A 17,083-nucleotide genomic window follows, 5' to 3' on the forward strand; every position below is an offset into this window, starting at 1 on the left:
GCTGGCAGGCAAAAGGTGACATGTAAAATCAGCTACTGGAAGGAAATGGTATGACTGGGCAAAAAGTATGCACAAAAAAAGGCAAAAAGAGCTCTTCTCTGAAAGAGAAAGTTTATAACCAAACTCAATGGAAAAAAATAGTCTGGGGATTCAAACTATTCTTATCATCCCAAATGGGAGCTCCATCCTTCCCCAAGGTCATTCTCACTTTCTGCTTCCTATGAAGTCCATTTACAATCTTCTTCTGAATGTTTATTGAAGGTGTGAAGAGAGAAGTATCTCTGACTGAGCTATGTCTACTAGGAACCAATTTGCACCTTTCACCTAATCCACAAATTTGCAGCATCACTTCTTTACACATATGGACAGAGCATTTGACTGTGGAAACCAAAATGCTAACTTAGTGCCCTTGGGCTGTCCTACTTTTTTTTTTTTTTTTTGCTGTCAGGACAATACAGCTGGGTAAGCCAGATAACAAATATCAAAGGCCCAATTCTGTCACTTTATGAAAATATGGGAGCACCGTCAGTGCTATCCAATGAAGAAGGTATATCTTTGGATTAAACAGATCCAAAATATGAAGTATTAGTGGATTTGGATGAGAAAGTGATGAAGAGATATGTCATCCCAAATGCCTAAGCTTCACAAAGATACAGCATAAAACATGAGGCACAATCAAGCTCCCCTTGGTTCATGCATCAGCCTGCATGATAGGGAAAGAGGCATTATAAGAAAAGAAAGTGTATGCTACCTTTCATATCCAAAGCCGGGGCAAATAGTCATTAACAAGCTGTTGATGCTGGTACTGATAAAGGAGGAGACCAGTCTAGGCTGGGGCATGGAACAAAGGATCAGACAGCAAAGAAGACAAAGAATACTCAGTAGTATTATATAGGGGTGACAATATCTAATAGGGTGGCACTTCCTGAGAGACACTGCCCCCCAGGCAGAGAGTTTGGGGGGGGACTGAGAAGCAGCTTTAGCACCTTGCAGGAAGGAGAATGAATGATCACAGCTTTTTGCTACGTTTTGTCCAAAGTTGGCATGGCATGGAACAACAAGAGAGGGGAAAGGAAGTTTAATAAATGGGTACTTTAGCCTGGGGCTTTTAGTGGTTTTGTACCTGTAGAGGATTTGATGTGTTTCATTCAGGAGCCCAGTACTTCTGGGCACTGTCACAACATAACCTACATAGGCAGTTCTGCCTTGATAGAGTTACCAGCCAGGAACAGGGAGCCACAAGAGATCAATATATAATGTGGGAGTCATCGGCAAACCACCTGCTTAGCCAACGTCTCGCAGCCTGTTGCCTGAAATAGAATACAGGAGACAAACATGGTGCAAGAGATTCTGCAGTAAATAACTATAGATTAAGCTACAGCTAACTACTGGTAGTTTGTCTCTTCCACTTTTGTACTGCCTTACCTATGGCTGCTGTCCTCATGCATTTTACTTCAACCTCCAGAAAAAGAGAAAACTAGACATAGACCTTTTGCAGGGGTATAAATTAGAGCCTAGGTTTTAGTGTAAGCTGAACCCAAACTGGACACAGTTGAAACCTAGACAGCAGAGTTTAATTTTAGTAGTCCTTCAATGCCATCACATCTCCTAAGCCTGTATTTTCCAGACTCTATTGCCCCTCCTTTTCCTCCAACTTACTAGAAGCCACCTGCTTGTTTTTAGAAAAGCTGAAACCCAAAATATAACCCATTGCTTCACTGCTCAGAACTCTTCAACAGCCTGGAAAGACACTACCTGAATGGGCTTCTTGCTGGGCTGTGTGCTCAGTCCTGGGTGCTGATTTGTGAGAGAAGGGGAAACAATGTTGTTTGGGTAAGCACACTGACACCTGCATGGGTGTCATGACACAGATGAAAACAGACATGGGAAGATGGCAAAGAAAAGGCTTGGGAAGGTGTATGTCCTGCTTTGAGGCAGGTTAAACCACGTCACTATCTGCTTTACAAGGCAATGTACCAACACAGCAAGAGCTGCCATTAAGCTGTCCCAGAGCAAGGTGACTGACAAGGCACATCGACAAGTGTTGATACAGGATCAAAGCAGAGAGAGCAGAGTCCTTGTGAGAGCCCTTGGCAACAGGGGGACCAAGAAAACAAGAATAGACCTTGGGACAGATTGTGTGATTAAGTGGAGCTGGAGATCATTTAAAGATCTCCTGGGGAATGGGCTCAGAATAAATGCAGCAGCAGAGCTGGATCTGTAGCTTTGTGTACAGCAGCTGATGCATTTTTCAGCATAAGGCAGGAAATGGAGAACCATGATCTACATGAGTTCATTTCTGTTGAGCAGGTCAGCGTGCTGTTAACCAGATGTGCTGATACCACTGATGCAACATTGTCCCACTCAGGCCATTACAGGTCCCAGGGCTATACTGAATGAAAACATTGACAGGAATACTAGCCTCTAAAGGTTATTGTTCACAGTCTGCTATTTGAAAATAATGCAGAAATCTGGACAAGAAATAATCTTTAACCGTCTTCTGGTTCTTGGTTTCAACATGTGGAGAGCCTGGTTCAAGCATGCCTTAAAGAAAGATAGAAGCCTGCTGTAAAGCAGCCTTTCCCAGGCTTGATTCTGTAAACAATTAAGGTTCTCAGCCACCTTTTATATAAACAACAAGATTCTCAGACCATTCTGTCCTTGGCTGCTACTGGGAACAGATGGCCGGTCTGGGAATAGATATGAAGGTTTTGAGAACCTTTCATATCATGGTGGGAACACTGATCTTGGTTTCAGTAAACTAACTTCAGGTATTGTAAACAAAAGGAGGAGCTGAAGTTTTCTCTACAGCCTATCAGGAGCTCAGATTTTGCAATATGCATGAAGTGAATTAACACTGTTATAAAAAGTGCCTGATTGAGGAATAAATCGGAGTCAGATGCTAAATCAACAAAGGTGGTCGCTCCCTCACTTCAACATCAACACTACCTAGATGCTCACCCTCTTTATTCCTTATTCCTGACTGGGTGCCTCCTTTTTTTTTTTTTTTCTTTTTCTTTTTTTTTTTTTTTTTTAATCAGAGAACAGACTTGCAACAAGCTCTGATATTCACAAGCAGGATGAATGTCCAACAGCTGCCAGCTAGCTCTTCCTATTCATTCATGTGATGATCAGCCAACAGGTGCTGAAATCTGTTGTGCAGCAGGGTGTGGCCTTAAAGTCAAGCGTCCGGCTGGCAAAAGGGCAACCAGTACCCAACTGCAAATGTGTGAGCACCCCTCGGCGTCAGAAGGCTTCGGGCTGTGCTCACAGCAGACGGAATCACTGCTGGCAGACGAGAGTAAAGAGTCCGCACACTCACTGGGGACTTGCCAGATTTATTGTAGAACCCAACGTGTCAACCAGGGAGTGACTCACTGACTGGTATCTAACGTGTCAGCCAGTGAGTGACCAAGAACAAAGAGTGCAACAGGGTTATAAAGGGGAGGAGGGATCTCAGGGAGGGATTTACAAAGGACCAATAGGGGAAGGTAGGGGAGTGAACTTAGGATAACGGGCATGAGAGAAAACCCAATAGAAACAATGTAAAGGAGGGGCCCTGGAGCCACAGCCAATCAAGTCTCCCTAAGCACAGAAGATTCTGGCAAACTAGGAGGAGTGGGGAGTTATTGACTGGGCCCAGGGAGGAGAACAAATTCACATATAAGGAAACACAGGGGAGGGGAAATGATATAACAGAGAGGATTGACATAAACTGTGGTGGGAGTAACCAAGGTAACCAAATGACAGACAATACCATGGCAGGAAGAACTGGTGAGGGCAGAACCATTACAGAAGATGGAGGAAACAATACAGAAAATAGGGGAGCAATCAAACAAACTAACAGAACACACTACAACACTGTTGCCCATGCATGTGTACAAACTAGCAAAGCTTTGAACTCCTTAATGGAGCCGTCTCCTGATCTTCTCATAGCTGTTATGCATCCTTACTGTGTTCCAGTAAAGATGAGCTGCTTCCAGCGGGCTTTGCTAGCAGCATGGCCATGCCTTCAGTACACCAGATGTGTGCAGTAGCAGCAGCTCAAAATACGAAAACCACTGGCTCCCAGGTACTTAGATTTCAGCATTTTACTTCTGGGACCAGAGCAGTGCAGTCTGCTTTTCTTTAAAAAGAGATACCCAGCTTTCAGTTTCAGCAGTACAGCCTCCCTTGTCTGGTTGCTGGAGCCCTTTTACCCAGTGCAGCCAAGGGCCAGGTGAACCACCCTGAGTGTGAGAGCAGCTATTGCCCCCTCTGCATTAAATCAGCATTGCCAGAAAGTGCAGGAGTAGAAGTGAGAGAGTCACAGTGTGTGGCCTTCTGGAAGTAGGGAGGTGATGGGCCCATCCCAGAAATGCAGAGACACCTCTGAGAGTAATGGCTATTGACACTCAACAATCCCAGTCATGCTCCTGAAGGACTTGTGACACCTTCTGATCCCAGAAGTGAATGAACTTACTTGGTAACCAAAGTCGGTAACAACAGTACTTCACTAATAAGCACATGCAGCTCACACCTCAAAGCTGTTGTCTATAAATTGCCTTCAAAACATAGTAGAAATTCCTGAATAGGGTTTTTCAAGATTTTCTTTGATCAGGACAGCAGAAAGTTTTCTTCCTTAGTGAAATGATTAGACCTGCGCTGACAGTCTTAATCCAGCCTTGACTATGGATAACAGAATTGGAAAACAAAGCAGTTTGTCCCAGATCCCATTTTGAGGTATTGAACTGTTACATTTTTTCAGAAATAGAAGTCATTACAGACAAAGCCACTCTGACACTTTTCCCTTGGTCTTCTTAAACCTCTCATGTTAACCACTGCTAGGAGGGTTAATAAAGAAATTAATAAACTCAGCAGGTAACACAAGTGACAGTCCCAGCAACACAGACAAGCTTCAGGAAGCTAATTGTGACAAGTAAGGGCTGGAGAATCCCTGCTCAGAAGTCTCTCTGTTTTTGTATTGCTTGCTAAGACCTCACTGATAACTTCTTCTCTCCTATCCTCCTGTTACTCCTTTCTCCATTGCTATGGTTTCTCCCTGTGGTATTTCACTGCACTATTTTCAGCTTGCTAATCATTAACCTGCCCCATGTTCCACCTTTTCCCTCAGCCGCCTTCAAGATGTACCCTGTAAGCTGTTCTTCTGTTGAAAAGTTGTCTGTAAAATGCAATAATCTTCCTGAAACTGATATGCAAACCCCAACAGTGGTTTATTCGTTCTCTCCTGCATGCATGGTTTAGACATACAGGATCACCCAATGTTTCATTCCTGTGCCAGCACTTGGCTCCCCACCTGAGTGTAGGCATTTGCACTGGTCTTCTAGCCAGACTCTTACTCCACTCACACCCCCAATTTATCCTACAAATCCACCCATTTGGAGCCCATACAGGCCAGACTCACTGCTGAAGTCAAAGATGCATTTGAGTTGCTGAAATGGTAAGCTGACCTTCAGAAAGTGAAGAGGCTGCAGTGAGCCCATTTCCATCTCCTCTCCCCACTCTGAGACCTCTACCTCCCTCACCCATACACAAACACTGACAGCCACTTTCCCTCCTACCTGCTCTTAAGAAATCCTCCCTCTCACAGCAGCTGTGTGACTCTGGGGCCACCAATGTACTTGGTGTGTGACAGGCTATAAAATCTGGGATGGAGAGTCCCAAAGACTTTGGGACAAGGCTTGCCATGCCTGCTGCTCTGGGTAGGAAAAGGATGGCTGCTCCTTGTACTATGGGAAGATAGCATCTCCCTGCCTCCACCCAGCAGTGCCCCCACACCATGCAGACCATTCCTCTTTCTGCACTGCTGGTACCATCAACAGAGTTGTGCAGGAGCAAAGGAAGGATCAGCAACAGGGGTTTCCCAGCTGCTCCCACTGGAGCTTGTGGTTATGAAGTTCAGGTGCTGCAGCCTGTCTCACATCCAGCCCAGTCTCCACTTTTCATCCCAGCTACAATGTTGTTGCACAGACCAATTTCTTTCTCTTGCAGCTGGGCCAAGGTTTGTCACCATGGCTGGTATCTTGTCAGAAGCATCTCCCTAACTACTGCTTCATTTCCAGATTCTGAGTTCTAACTCCCCCAGTTCCCTGGAAACCATCCTCTCATGGCTTGCTGCTTGGATTTCTTATCTGTTGCTTTGCTGTCTAGGTTCTCCTCCAATTTCTCAACTGACTGAAACAAAATGTGGTACCCCAGCTTCAGTGGTAGCCTGCTAGTGAAATGCTTTGCAGTTTGACAGAGGGGGGTACAGAAATCCCCTGCTGAGTTTCTAAGGAAAATTTAAAGCCTCAGCATTCTCCTTACCTTCAACAAGCACCATTTCCTCACTCTCCAGAAAATACTCCAGCTCCTCCAAAGTGGAGTAGCAGTTCTGTCCTTCAGGTGAAGACTCCTTCAGATCTCAGTGTTTTCAGCCCAGGGAGAGGAGAGTAGAGTACACTGCCCCAGGTATGTTAGTGCTAGAGGCAGGACAAGATTCTCCAGCAGCTCCTCACCAATTCACCTCCTTCTCAGTATCTGTTCAAGGCCAGTGGCTCTGGCCTGGGGAGCACTAAGTTGGTAAGGGCCACCACCTCCTCCAGCCTTTCCTGCTTGTATGTTGCCATCACCTTGATGTGACAGGCAGAGTGTGAAACACATGGGGCTCTCTGGAGGTGTGACTCCCCACCTGGAGTCAGAAGGTGACACACATTTAACAGAATGGGCAGAAGGTTTGAGGACCACCACAAGCACTGGTCAGCCCAGCAGATGCTGCTGTATGGTGTGATAGCTGTGGTTGGCTGCACAGCATTCCTGCAAGTCCAGAAGTCTGCCCAATCATTTCCAGCCCACAGCTGGAGAAATGCATCTCAGAGGAACAGCAAGGGAACTGAGCACAAATGTGGTAGCTCAGTTACATGGCATAAAGGAAAGCTGTCAGTGTGCACACAGCAGGGGAAACTGTGCCATGGGTACAACTGTTAACACTTTAAACTTGTTTTATAACAGCATCAGACAAATTTGAAACAGCTGCTCTGTATGCTCTTCATTTCCAGTTGCAATGTATTTTTTTTCTTGCTGTAAAAGAAATTGGTGCTGCTGCTGTTTACAAAATTACCCGTGTGGCATTTATGACTTCTGATTTTGCTGTGATCACATGGATACCATCAACTGCAGGATCAGGGCTTGCTCTGCTAACATTGGTGCCACAGCCCTGGAAAAGCTAAATGCTGGATACATTATGGAGGGGAGCAGGCAGGGGCAGCAAGGGAGAACTGTCAGCTCTCATTTCAGGTTCTCTAAGACCTTTTGTCATTGAACTACCAAACACTTTCTCATGACGCCAAGCAATTAAGCCTCCCTGACACTGGAGTGTTTATGAGGGAATTACTGCCCATCTCAGCTGTGCTCAGAAACATCAGGTCAGAAGTCAGAGAATTAATAAACCTGTTGAGGTGCCAAGAAATATGTTCAGTTGCTGCATCCCTAGGGCTGACATCTTCACAGCAGTGGAGGAAAGAGCAGAAATAGTATTTTCAAATAGATTACCAGGGGCAGGCACCTTCCAATCTAATGAAGGTGAACTTTTTCATATTTATACAAGATGAGAGTTTTATAATGCTTCTTTATCTGTGTTGCAGTAGGACCCAGAAGACATAGGTGCAGACAAGAGCCCTTTGCACAAGGCATTATGAAAATCCTGAAGACAGGTAAAGAAAACAGAAGAAATATATAAATATTACTAATATTCTACCTTTCCATTTGACCATATTGTTTCAGCCTAAGCTGCTTTTTGAAATGGAAGGACATGTACAGTGCTTTATTCATTTTTATCCCTGCAATTTATAAACCAAGCAGCTGCAGCAATGATTTGAGATACTGCTGTTAAGCAAACCTGGGCACTGTGGCAGAGGAAGCAGGTGCTGGGAGGTGTTTATAGGAGCACCCAAGGCATGAGTTCTGCAAGAGAGACTCTGCATCGGTTGCTATATTGGGAGTTGAGCAATGCGAATGCTATTACTAGATCTGCAGGTGCCTTCTTGTGTGACCCGAGGCAGCTTGTTTCACTTTCCAAAGTTGCCTTCCTCCTGGTAAAATTGATATCACAATGCTTACTTTTTTTTTCTTTTAAGAAGTACTGGAGATTTGCTAAAAAGAACATTCAAAGGCTAAGATTGGTCTTTGCTGAGTCTGCTGTCCAGCACCAGGAAATGCCTAGCACAAATTCAGCATCATTACAGATTCATAAGTCTCCTGATTTCTAAAAATAATGGAAGTCTCACTTATATAGAACATAGAACCATTGCATCATTGAGGTTGGAAAAGACCTTTAAAATCATTGTGTTCAACAGTCAACCCAGCCTTGCTGCTAAACCATGTCCCAAAGTACCACATCTACACATCTTTTAACATCTGCAGGTTTATTTTTGTGTGAGTGATTTCAGTATTAGTTGCTGTCACCACACTGTGTGAGGTCACTACTCAATTTTGTTTTCTAGGCATCCTCACTCCTTCTACTAAATTATGTCTAATATTCTGATTTTTTATTTGAAATACATTATCTGGCATTTTTAGACTAGCCTAGAATGTTTGTTTAATTGCATTCCAATTTTTCTATCTGTGCTTTTTTCCAAGTGCCCTAGATTACATAAGGGGCAGGAAGGGGAAGAAATACATGTCTGAAAAAATAGAAGTATTATTAATTGCCTCTGGGTTAGTCATAATAATGTAAATTGCGACTGGTTAAGAATTTTCTCTTTAACCTTGGACCTTCCATCCAGCCATTAATTGCAAAGAAATAGCACTCTCTTAGTCACAATAATAGCAACAGCAGCAGTTTTGCATTTCTAAAACAACCATCCAATAAAGATTCCTTTTCCAGAGTGCCCATGAGATTGTTTCCATTTGAGAAAACGAAACTGAGGCACAGAGAGACTTAAAGTAATCAGAAGAATGTCTAAGTCCCAACTCCAAATTCTGTGTTGTAACTATTTAATATTGTCCTTTAGTTTTCAAGCTTATGTTTTATGTTTTAAAAAGACACAGCTACAAAACCTCCTAATCTGCATGACTCACAAATTCATAGATCATGGCTGATATTTTGATATTTTTTTTTTGCTTTGTCAACACAAGCAATGTTGAGAGCCAAGATGAGCTCAGTTTGCTTTCTTTAATCTGGAGACTTCCTTGGAGCAGCAAAGAAAACCGAGTTGGATTCATTGAGGCCAAGCCAGAGGCTAAGGTGTGGGCACCTCTCTTCAGACAGCTTGCACTGACACCTACCTTAAACCAAATGAGTAAGCAAAGGCTGAGGCATTCAGCTGGATCACAACCTGCCAGGCCAGGTGCATACAAAACCCAAGGTATGCGTTTCAAATGCAGAAAATGAGGTGAGCTATGCAGCAAAGAGCAGGCACTTGCAAGCCTGGCAGCCTCAGCCCCCATTCAGGCAGCCTTTGGCACAGATCAGTCACGTCTTCTGGGATCAGATCTATGTTGCTGACTTGCTGCAGGTTAATGCCTTCGTGGGCTGCAGTCCGTGCCCTGGGCTCTAGTGAATCATCATAATTGTTCACTTTTATTGTTTGCTATGGCTAGAGCTCAGACATGTCCTCTCCACTGCCCTTTCCCACATGCTCATTTTATTTCGCAGCCTCAGTACAGGTTTTAACAAGAAAGATCTTCCGAAAGAAAAGACTTCTAAGACTAAGAATATCTGCCAACTGAAGAGGAATTAAAAAGTGGTGATTATTTCAATCAGTTCAAGAGTCTCTCAAACAGACTGGCATCACGAGTCACTTTTATCATTTCATGGTAATTTAGATCTCAAGATGAGAAGGAAGATGTACAATACTTGTGACATTCTCCACCTGCTCCACTTTATGGTTGTGCACATGTATTTCAGTTAGGCAATCATGTTTATACTAAAATAAACCACCCCGAAATGTTCTGATTATATAGAGGTACAACCTTTTGTAGCATAGTGAGAAAAAAAAAGGGAGCTCTTGAGAAACAATGGTATTTAATTGATGCTTCTAAATTTGGTGGAATTGTGCCTCCTGATTCTGTGAGGTCTATTACCTCATCTAATCCTGCAAAGGGGTCCTGCTGAGAATGAGCTAGAAATGAACCTCAGAGAGAGGTTAAAATCAGACTTTACCATGAGAACACTTTCTGCATATGTCCTAGGTATTTATCTCCTTAGAGAAATGTTTCTATTTTTTACTAAATTCTGTGTGTCCTGCTAGGAAATACCTTCTATTTTTGGGGACAATTTTAAGTAAGAATATATGATTATAATCTCTCCCCAAGTGGCCAGACAGTAAACATTAGATTTTTCAAGTATTTCAGCATCTGCAGCCTGTATTTTGGCTACTTTTCTCTGTATTCTCTGAATTGTCTGCAAAAATATGCCTGGAGAATAGCTGCAGGGTCACTCATTAAAAAGGATTAGCACCTTCCCCATGTCTTTCATGCATTCAGATACACAGCACTAAAATTGCATGAGCTGTTTCTCTTGTTATGTACTTAAACTGTTGCTCACTATTCCAGGCACCACTCTTCTCCCAATTACCTTCCCATCACTCAGGAGGTTTTTCCCCCACCTAATGCATGTTAACAATGCATATTTGCTTCCAAAGGCTGAATCTGGATCATTTGATAACTTTCTGCATATGAATATTCCCAGCCCTGGAACCAACTAATAGGCTACCTATCCCTCTGTGTATCTCCTAAGTACTGTTCATCCATTTGTCTGTGGATGCTTGTACATTATTGAGAAAGAATCCAGGGCCTGGACTCTGGATCAAAAAAGCCACAGAAAATGTCAGCACTGAAACTCCTCAGGGGCCAGGAGGAGATCTGTTGGAGGTTGGATCTGAATGGAGGTTGCAATGCCCTGTTCATGACAGCACTAATTTTAGATCAGCTGAACCAGTTTTCTCCTTGCCAGCCACTGAAGAAGCGTCGCTCAGCTGTACTTCCCCTTGCTGCCACATTTCAACACAAGAACACTTTCTGGTGGTTGTAAATGGATGGATGTGATTAGCAGACACATGACACAAATCAAAACATTAAAGGGTCTAGAAAAACAGGTACGGATTAACATACTGAATTTTCAGGAGACAATGCTGAACTGATACATTGGTAATTTTCTGTTGTCTAGACAAAGTGGAAAAGATCACAAATAAATAAAAACAGGGTTGCAAAGGTCATACTTGAAAATAAAAAAGGCCAAACACATTATTACAAACATGACATGAAATCAAAGCACATGCTCCCCTCTCCTGGATCCCATAGTATTCAGCTGCACTGTCACCCTGAAGGCTATCATGTGTGTGTCCCTGAGATTACTCTTCCTTAGGGCATTAGTAGCAGCCGGTTAGTTGGTGTATCTTCACTGGCAGCATGCTTAGTGAGTGTTTGCTTTATGTAACAGCATTGTCCTTAATTCATGCTTCTGTTTAACTTTGGAGTGAAGTACCACACCCTTTCAAGGTTTTTAAAAATCTGAACTGCTGGGAAAACTGGAATTCTGACATAATCCCAATATCACTTTACAAAATTACAGAACGGCCTGTGTTGGAAGAGACTTATAGAGAGATCATCTAATTCCAACCTCCCTGCCACAGGCAGGGACACATTGCACTAGACCAAGCTGCTCAGAGCCCCATCCAAGCTGGCCTCGAACACTCTCAGGGATGCAGCATCCACAGTTTCTCTAGGCAACCTGTTCCAGTGCCACACCACTCTCACAGTTAAATATTCTTTTCCTACTATCTAATCTAAATCTACTATCAGTTAGAAGCCATTCCCTCTTGTCCTTGTCCCAACATGCCCATGTAAACAGACTCCATCTTTCTTCTAGGCTCTCTCCAGGTGATGAAAGCCAAAGTTTATTTGAGGTGACACAGAAGTACTGAGCAGAGAGACTGCTTCTGCACAACATTTGTAATAGTTGAAAGCTAACTAAGTATGAGCTTACCTTAATAGCAATTATAGACATAAAGCCTATTAGATCATCTTTCAGAAGCCACTCCTTATCTGAGGGGAGTTTACAGCCTCTGGCAGTAGTGCAGGTAACCAGCACAAAAGAGACCATTTCAGTTTCCAGCTGACTTAGTGGCTTAAAGGGCTGAGTTAACAAGGCCAAGGCTGCTTTTTTGCACGTACTCCCTTCTCTTGGTACCCTCAGCAGCTCAGCTTTGTCCTCAGAGAGCTTTGCCTGCTGCTGGTCAGTGCACAGGGTGGTTTGCAGCCACAGACACTTTGGAGAGGGCAGAGTTGCATCAGCTGGGAGTCAGGCAACCCCAGACTAGAATGGTTTGAAAAAATCACCACCATTAGTAAACTGTCATGAACCAGCCTTTTCACAAGAAATCATGTTTACATGATTTCAATTAAATTCCAACTTTTTTATTAAAAAGTTTTAAGCATGTGTGTATATGTAATTCATTATTGCTTTTTTCTGTCATGAATTAATTTCATAGAAGATGCTTTAGGAAGCTTAATACCAAAGCCATAACATCTTTGTCAGAATTAATTAGCTGTTCACAAAGATTCACATACTCTGAACTTTGTTAAAAATGTTTATTATTTTCAAATTTTAATAGCCTTGGTTGTAAGTGCAAAGCAAAAAATCAAAGTATAAGATAGGCAACAGCAGTCAGGAATAGATCAAAATTCCCCCTCCATTAATGCCACACCGGTATTTTTCCACACATTTCCCACTCAGATCTGAAATTTCTGGCAGGGAGGGGTGGGGGTGGTCAGCACTATTTCCATTTCACAGACAAAATCAAGGTACAGAGAGTGCAAGGCTCAATACTATTGGCTAAACCAGTACCAGAAGTACAATCCCCATCACTCAGCCCTCAAGTCCAGGTGCTGGAAATTCCCGTCTCCTTTCCTGTCGGTCAAAGGGCGGCAGCCAGTACTGCCCGTGCCAGCTGAGCTCTTCCCTCGCTGCATCCCTTACCTCTTGCAGGTCCCAGAGCACGGGGCCGGCGGGCCTGCCTTGTCCCGGCTGCAGGCAGCCCACAGCTCCGCGTCCTATGGTGCTCACCACAGGCGAGGAGAGCCCCGAGTACGTCAAACACCTACACGGCTTTAGATGGGACTGAGGGAAGCGAGGACGAACAGCTACAGGATAACAAGGCAAACAGAAGACCAAGCGTCGCCCTCGGGACCTCCAGACCTCTCTCCAAGCGGAGCCCTAAGAGAACAAGTCCCTGTCCTCACCCCGCACCGCACCGGAGCCCCCCAGAGCCGCCCGGCCTCCGGGGAGAGCTCCCGAGCGCGCACAGGCGGCCCGGCCCCGGCACACTGCGCTGGCAGCGACCAGGACAAGGGAAAGATATTGAACAGCGTCCCTCGGCGAGGCAGGTCCCGGCACTGCGGGAGCGGCAGCCCGGGACAGGCCCGGCCCGGCCCCCCGGGACCCGCTCCCACCGACAGACTTCCGCGTCAGGGGCCCGTCTGCGCATGTGCCAGCGGCACCAGCGCCCCCACCCCGCCGGCCGTCCCTGGCTGTACCACTGTGTGCCCAACGTATGGGTAGAGGCAAAAGAGGGCAGCGGCTCCAGGCGGTTCTCTGGGCCTCAGTCCCGGCTAGGACTCGTCAGTGAGAATCCTGTTCTCTTCTCAACCCTATGGGTGCCCTCCAAACTCGCTCCTCACCCAGTTCCCGCACGCGATCAGCCCCAAGTTCCCCCGGGGATGTGCTGTGGTACATGCCGCTCCCAGCTGATTCGGTGGCTTGACGAAACCATCGCGCTCAGGACGGGGGGAGCCACGGTGTCAGAGGGGGGGCACGCATTGTTGCGCGAGGGGCCGAGCGGCGCTCCGGGGAGGGCGGGCGCGCGCCGCTGTGGCACCGGGGCGGTCACCGGCCCGGTTGGGGGGGCGGCGCCGTCGCACGGAGCTCCGCGTCCTCGTGCCGTCGCGTCTCCGCTCCCCTGCCCGCCCCATCGGCAGGGTGCGGCCGGGCCCCCCCGCGCCCTCCCCCTCCGCCGCCTCCCCAGTGGTGCCGCCCGGCTCCAGCTGACCGGCCTGGAATCCCGGCCGGGAGCCGCGCGCCCCCCGCCCGCCGCCGCCCCGCGCCCCGGCCCCACCATGGGAGACGCCGGCAGCGAGCGCAGCAAGGCGCCCAGCCTGCCCCCGCGCTGCCCCTGCGGCTTCTGGGGGTGAGCCGGGCCCGGGGCTGGGCTGGGGCGGGGAGGGACGGAGGGGGACGGGCGGCCAGGCGAAGGGCGAGGCGGCGGGGGGCCGCGGCCGGGCGGGGGGAGAACGGGCCGGGTCGTAACCCCCGGCACCGGCGGTCGCGGGGCCCGAGCCCGCAGCTCGCCGCGGGGAGGGGGCGGCCCCGGGCCCCTGCCGGGCGGGCCGCGGGGGTTCCCCCCCCTTCGGAAGAGGGATGTCTCCGTGCCTCTGGGTGCCGGGTCCCGGGGGGGCCGGACCGCGGTGTCCAAGAGGCAGCGGGTGCCCGGGGGGAGGCGGCTGCGCTGCCCCCGGGCGCGGAGGGGGAGGGGGTGCCGGAGCCGCCCGCGGCCCCCCCGCCGCCCGGACAGCGCGGCCTTCCCGGCAGCCCGGCGGGGGAGGCCTGACCGCCTCCCCGGGCACGCAGGTTTCCTGGAGAGGCCGCCCCTCCTCTGGGGCTGCGGGCTGCGCTCCGGGGCCTGCCTTCAGCTCCTCCAAGGCGCAGCTGAGTAATGCGGGCCCCTGGGTGCCCTGACGGGCGTCCCTGACACATCCCTGCCCTGTGCCCGGCAACCGGGAGCTGCCGCTGCGATTCACGCAGGGCAGCATAACTAATGAGGGAAAAAGGCTAAGGACAAAAACACACTTCGTTCTCCACCTTATGAAAGCGAAATTGTTCATAATAGATAAGGCCCTTGTTAGCTGGTTGCTGATACCCTTTTAGGAAGAAGGAAGTAGGGGTCATTCCTGTTTGCCAAAGGTGGAAATAAAAAAGGTAAATCTGTTCCTTTCTAAGCTACCACCTCTAGGGTTGTGTCTGTTGAAGATATTTCCGTTACTGATTTTTTTTTAAAAAATCACTTGTACCATGGGAGATGGTATTCTAGCAGAAACACATCGTCGTAAAATGTCTTTAGTGTCTATCACAGCAACATTAGTCCCTAATGTTCTTATTTATGGAAAATTCATAGGGTATGTGACTAAATAGACTTTTGAGGGCCCACCTGAGATTTACACTTGTCTGTGATTGTACCTTCTTGGGATTTATGTCATGCAATTTAAGGTACTCTGGGGAAGTGGAGGCTGAGAGAAAAAAGATGCAATAAGAGTGATTTAGTGATGTCACTCTAGGTTTGGTTGGTTCATTGAAGTGGCAGGATTTTAAACTAAATTCCATTTTTTAGTATTGACAGAAGCCTGAATTGCAACAAATGCCATGGCCCTGTTGGGAGTGATCTTACAAGACAGATTATAAATACATAGTAAATCATTTTGTTAATTTTTGTTTTGCTAGGCTCCCATATTTGGGTCTGATATTTTTTGTAAAGTAGTGGAGAACAAGTTTTTGCTATCTCTAATGCAGTGCACTGACTTCTGTAACATGATACTTATGGGAGAATCGTAGAAAGTTGAAAGTGAACTTTTTCTTTGGGCTCGACTTCTTGGCTAGTTCAGCATGTTTTGATAATGAGAAGAAAATCTGGTGCTTTGTGTTCAAGGATCTGCTTAATGGTTACAGGAGGCTCTCAAGAAAACCCATTGCCTTTAAAGCTGATTTTTTAAAACATGCTTCCCTTGCACAAGCAGATATCAACTGGTATTTTTTTTCTGCCCTTCAGTTTTTTTCCCCTTCAGAGTGCCATCCATGCAGGGGTGTTTTTGTATGATAATTTTGAAAGACAGCAGTGTGGAACAAAACCCTCACTTTTTCCACTAATACAGTGAATGAATTAGCCCATTTTTCAGTCTCTTTAAGTGTCTGCCAGGTGCATTTCAATACACAGTGACAAAATAAGTATCTATTTTTCCACTTTAAAAAATGGTCCTGTCAGTTTTCAGAGTTGATTGCTGTACTTTTCAGTCCTGGTAAAGCTTAAATGACTGCATGACCTTATTTACCTAGGCCTTGCTAGTGCTGGAATGGATTGTGTGGTAAAATAGTGCAGATGTGCCTTTCTATTGAAGTTGCATTGTCAGGAGTTCTTAAGGGGTTACAGTTTTGTGCCAGCGTTCTGAAGAAAGTAAGTCATGATAGCACAAAGATTTATATTTGTGTGAAGTTGAAATTCTGCTGCTCTAGATTTCAGCTAGGGTTCCTAGAGCAACCCTTGCTCTACCTAGGGTTATGACATGTTTTAAGACAGCATCTTACCTGTCATTTTAATGTCTGTCAAGTCATGTTTTGGAACAACAGGGCCAGTACATTTAAAGCTATGAAAAGTTATGAAACTTGTAATTTGATGTAGTAGTTTCTATTGAATTTGTAAATAAGGTAGTGTAGAGGTATTGCTTTATGTTTTTGGGTCCCTGTCAGTGCAGTGGTTGAGAGCCCTTTCACAGTTCTTCTTGAGTCAGCCCAAGCCAGGAAAGCAGCAGAGCAATTTTATGTCTGGGGGTCAAACAATAAGGTCTACATTTTACCAGGTATAAAAGATGATGCCTTTGTTTTTTAAAATTGCTTTTATATAATGCAATATATAGGACTCTTGTAATAAGCTGCATGTTTTCTGCAGTAAGCCACAAAGACAGAAAATATTAAGGAAAAGACAAAGAATTATTAAAATTGAGCTAAGCTGTGGGTTCCTGTGCTGAAGCTTGCCCATTGGTTGGACAGGGATGGGAGCAGCCCCAGAGACACGAGTTGATAGTGATGGCATGCAGGGAGATTACAGGAGCAGACCAGTGTGTGCTATTGCATTGAAGTTGGAGGGGTTCTTCTTTTAGAAGACTTGGGTTTATATTAGAAATTCAGATCCTCTAGGTTTCAAGAATCTCTAGAGACTGGAAAACTACTAAACTCTTGATGTTTCAAGATCTGAGAGACTGAAAAATGAACAGCTGAAAGAAGATACTTTTGAGTGAAGCTGTTAAGAACTTCTGAAACATCTGCTTAAGGTCAACAACT

The 17,083-nt window shown here is 46.0% G+C and overlaps 1 protein-coding gene across 1 annotated transcript in view; it reads left to right on the forward strand.

Moving 5' to 3' along the window:
• Nucleotides 1–13,844: 13,844 nt before the first annotated feature.
• ZFAND3 (zinc finger AN1-type containing 3) overlaps nt 13,845–17,083 on the forward strand; it is a 134,398-nt gene continuing 131,159 nt past the window's right edge. The window contains exon 1 of the mRNA XM_064708898.1: nt 13,845–14,165. Within this exon, the coding sequence (XP_064564968.1) occupies nt 14,095–14,165 (71 nt within the window). The 5' untranslated portion in view covers nt 13,845–14,094. The remainder of the gene's footprint in view (nt 14,166–17,083) is intronic.

This window comes from Zonotrichia leucophrys, chromosome 3 (assembly GCF_028769735.1).
Source record: "Zonotrichia leucophrys gambelii isolate GWCS_2022_RI chromosome 3, RI_Zleu_2.0, whole genome shotgun sequence".
Classification (NCBI taxonomy): Eukaryota; Metazoa; Chordata; class Aves; order Passeriformes; family Passerellidae; genus Zonotrichia; species Zonotrichia leucophrys.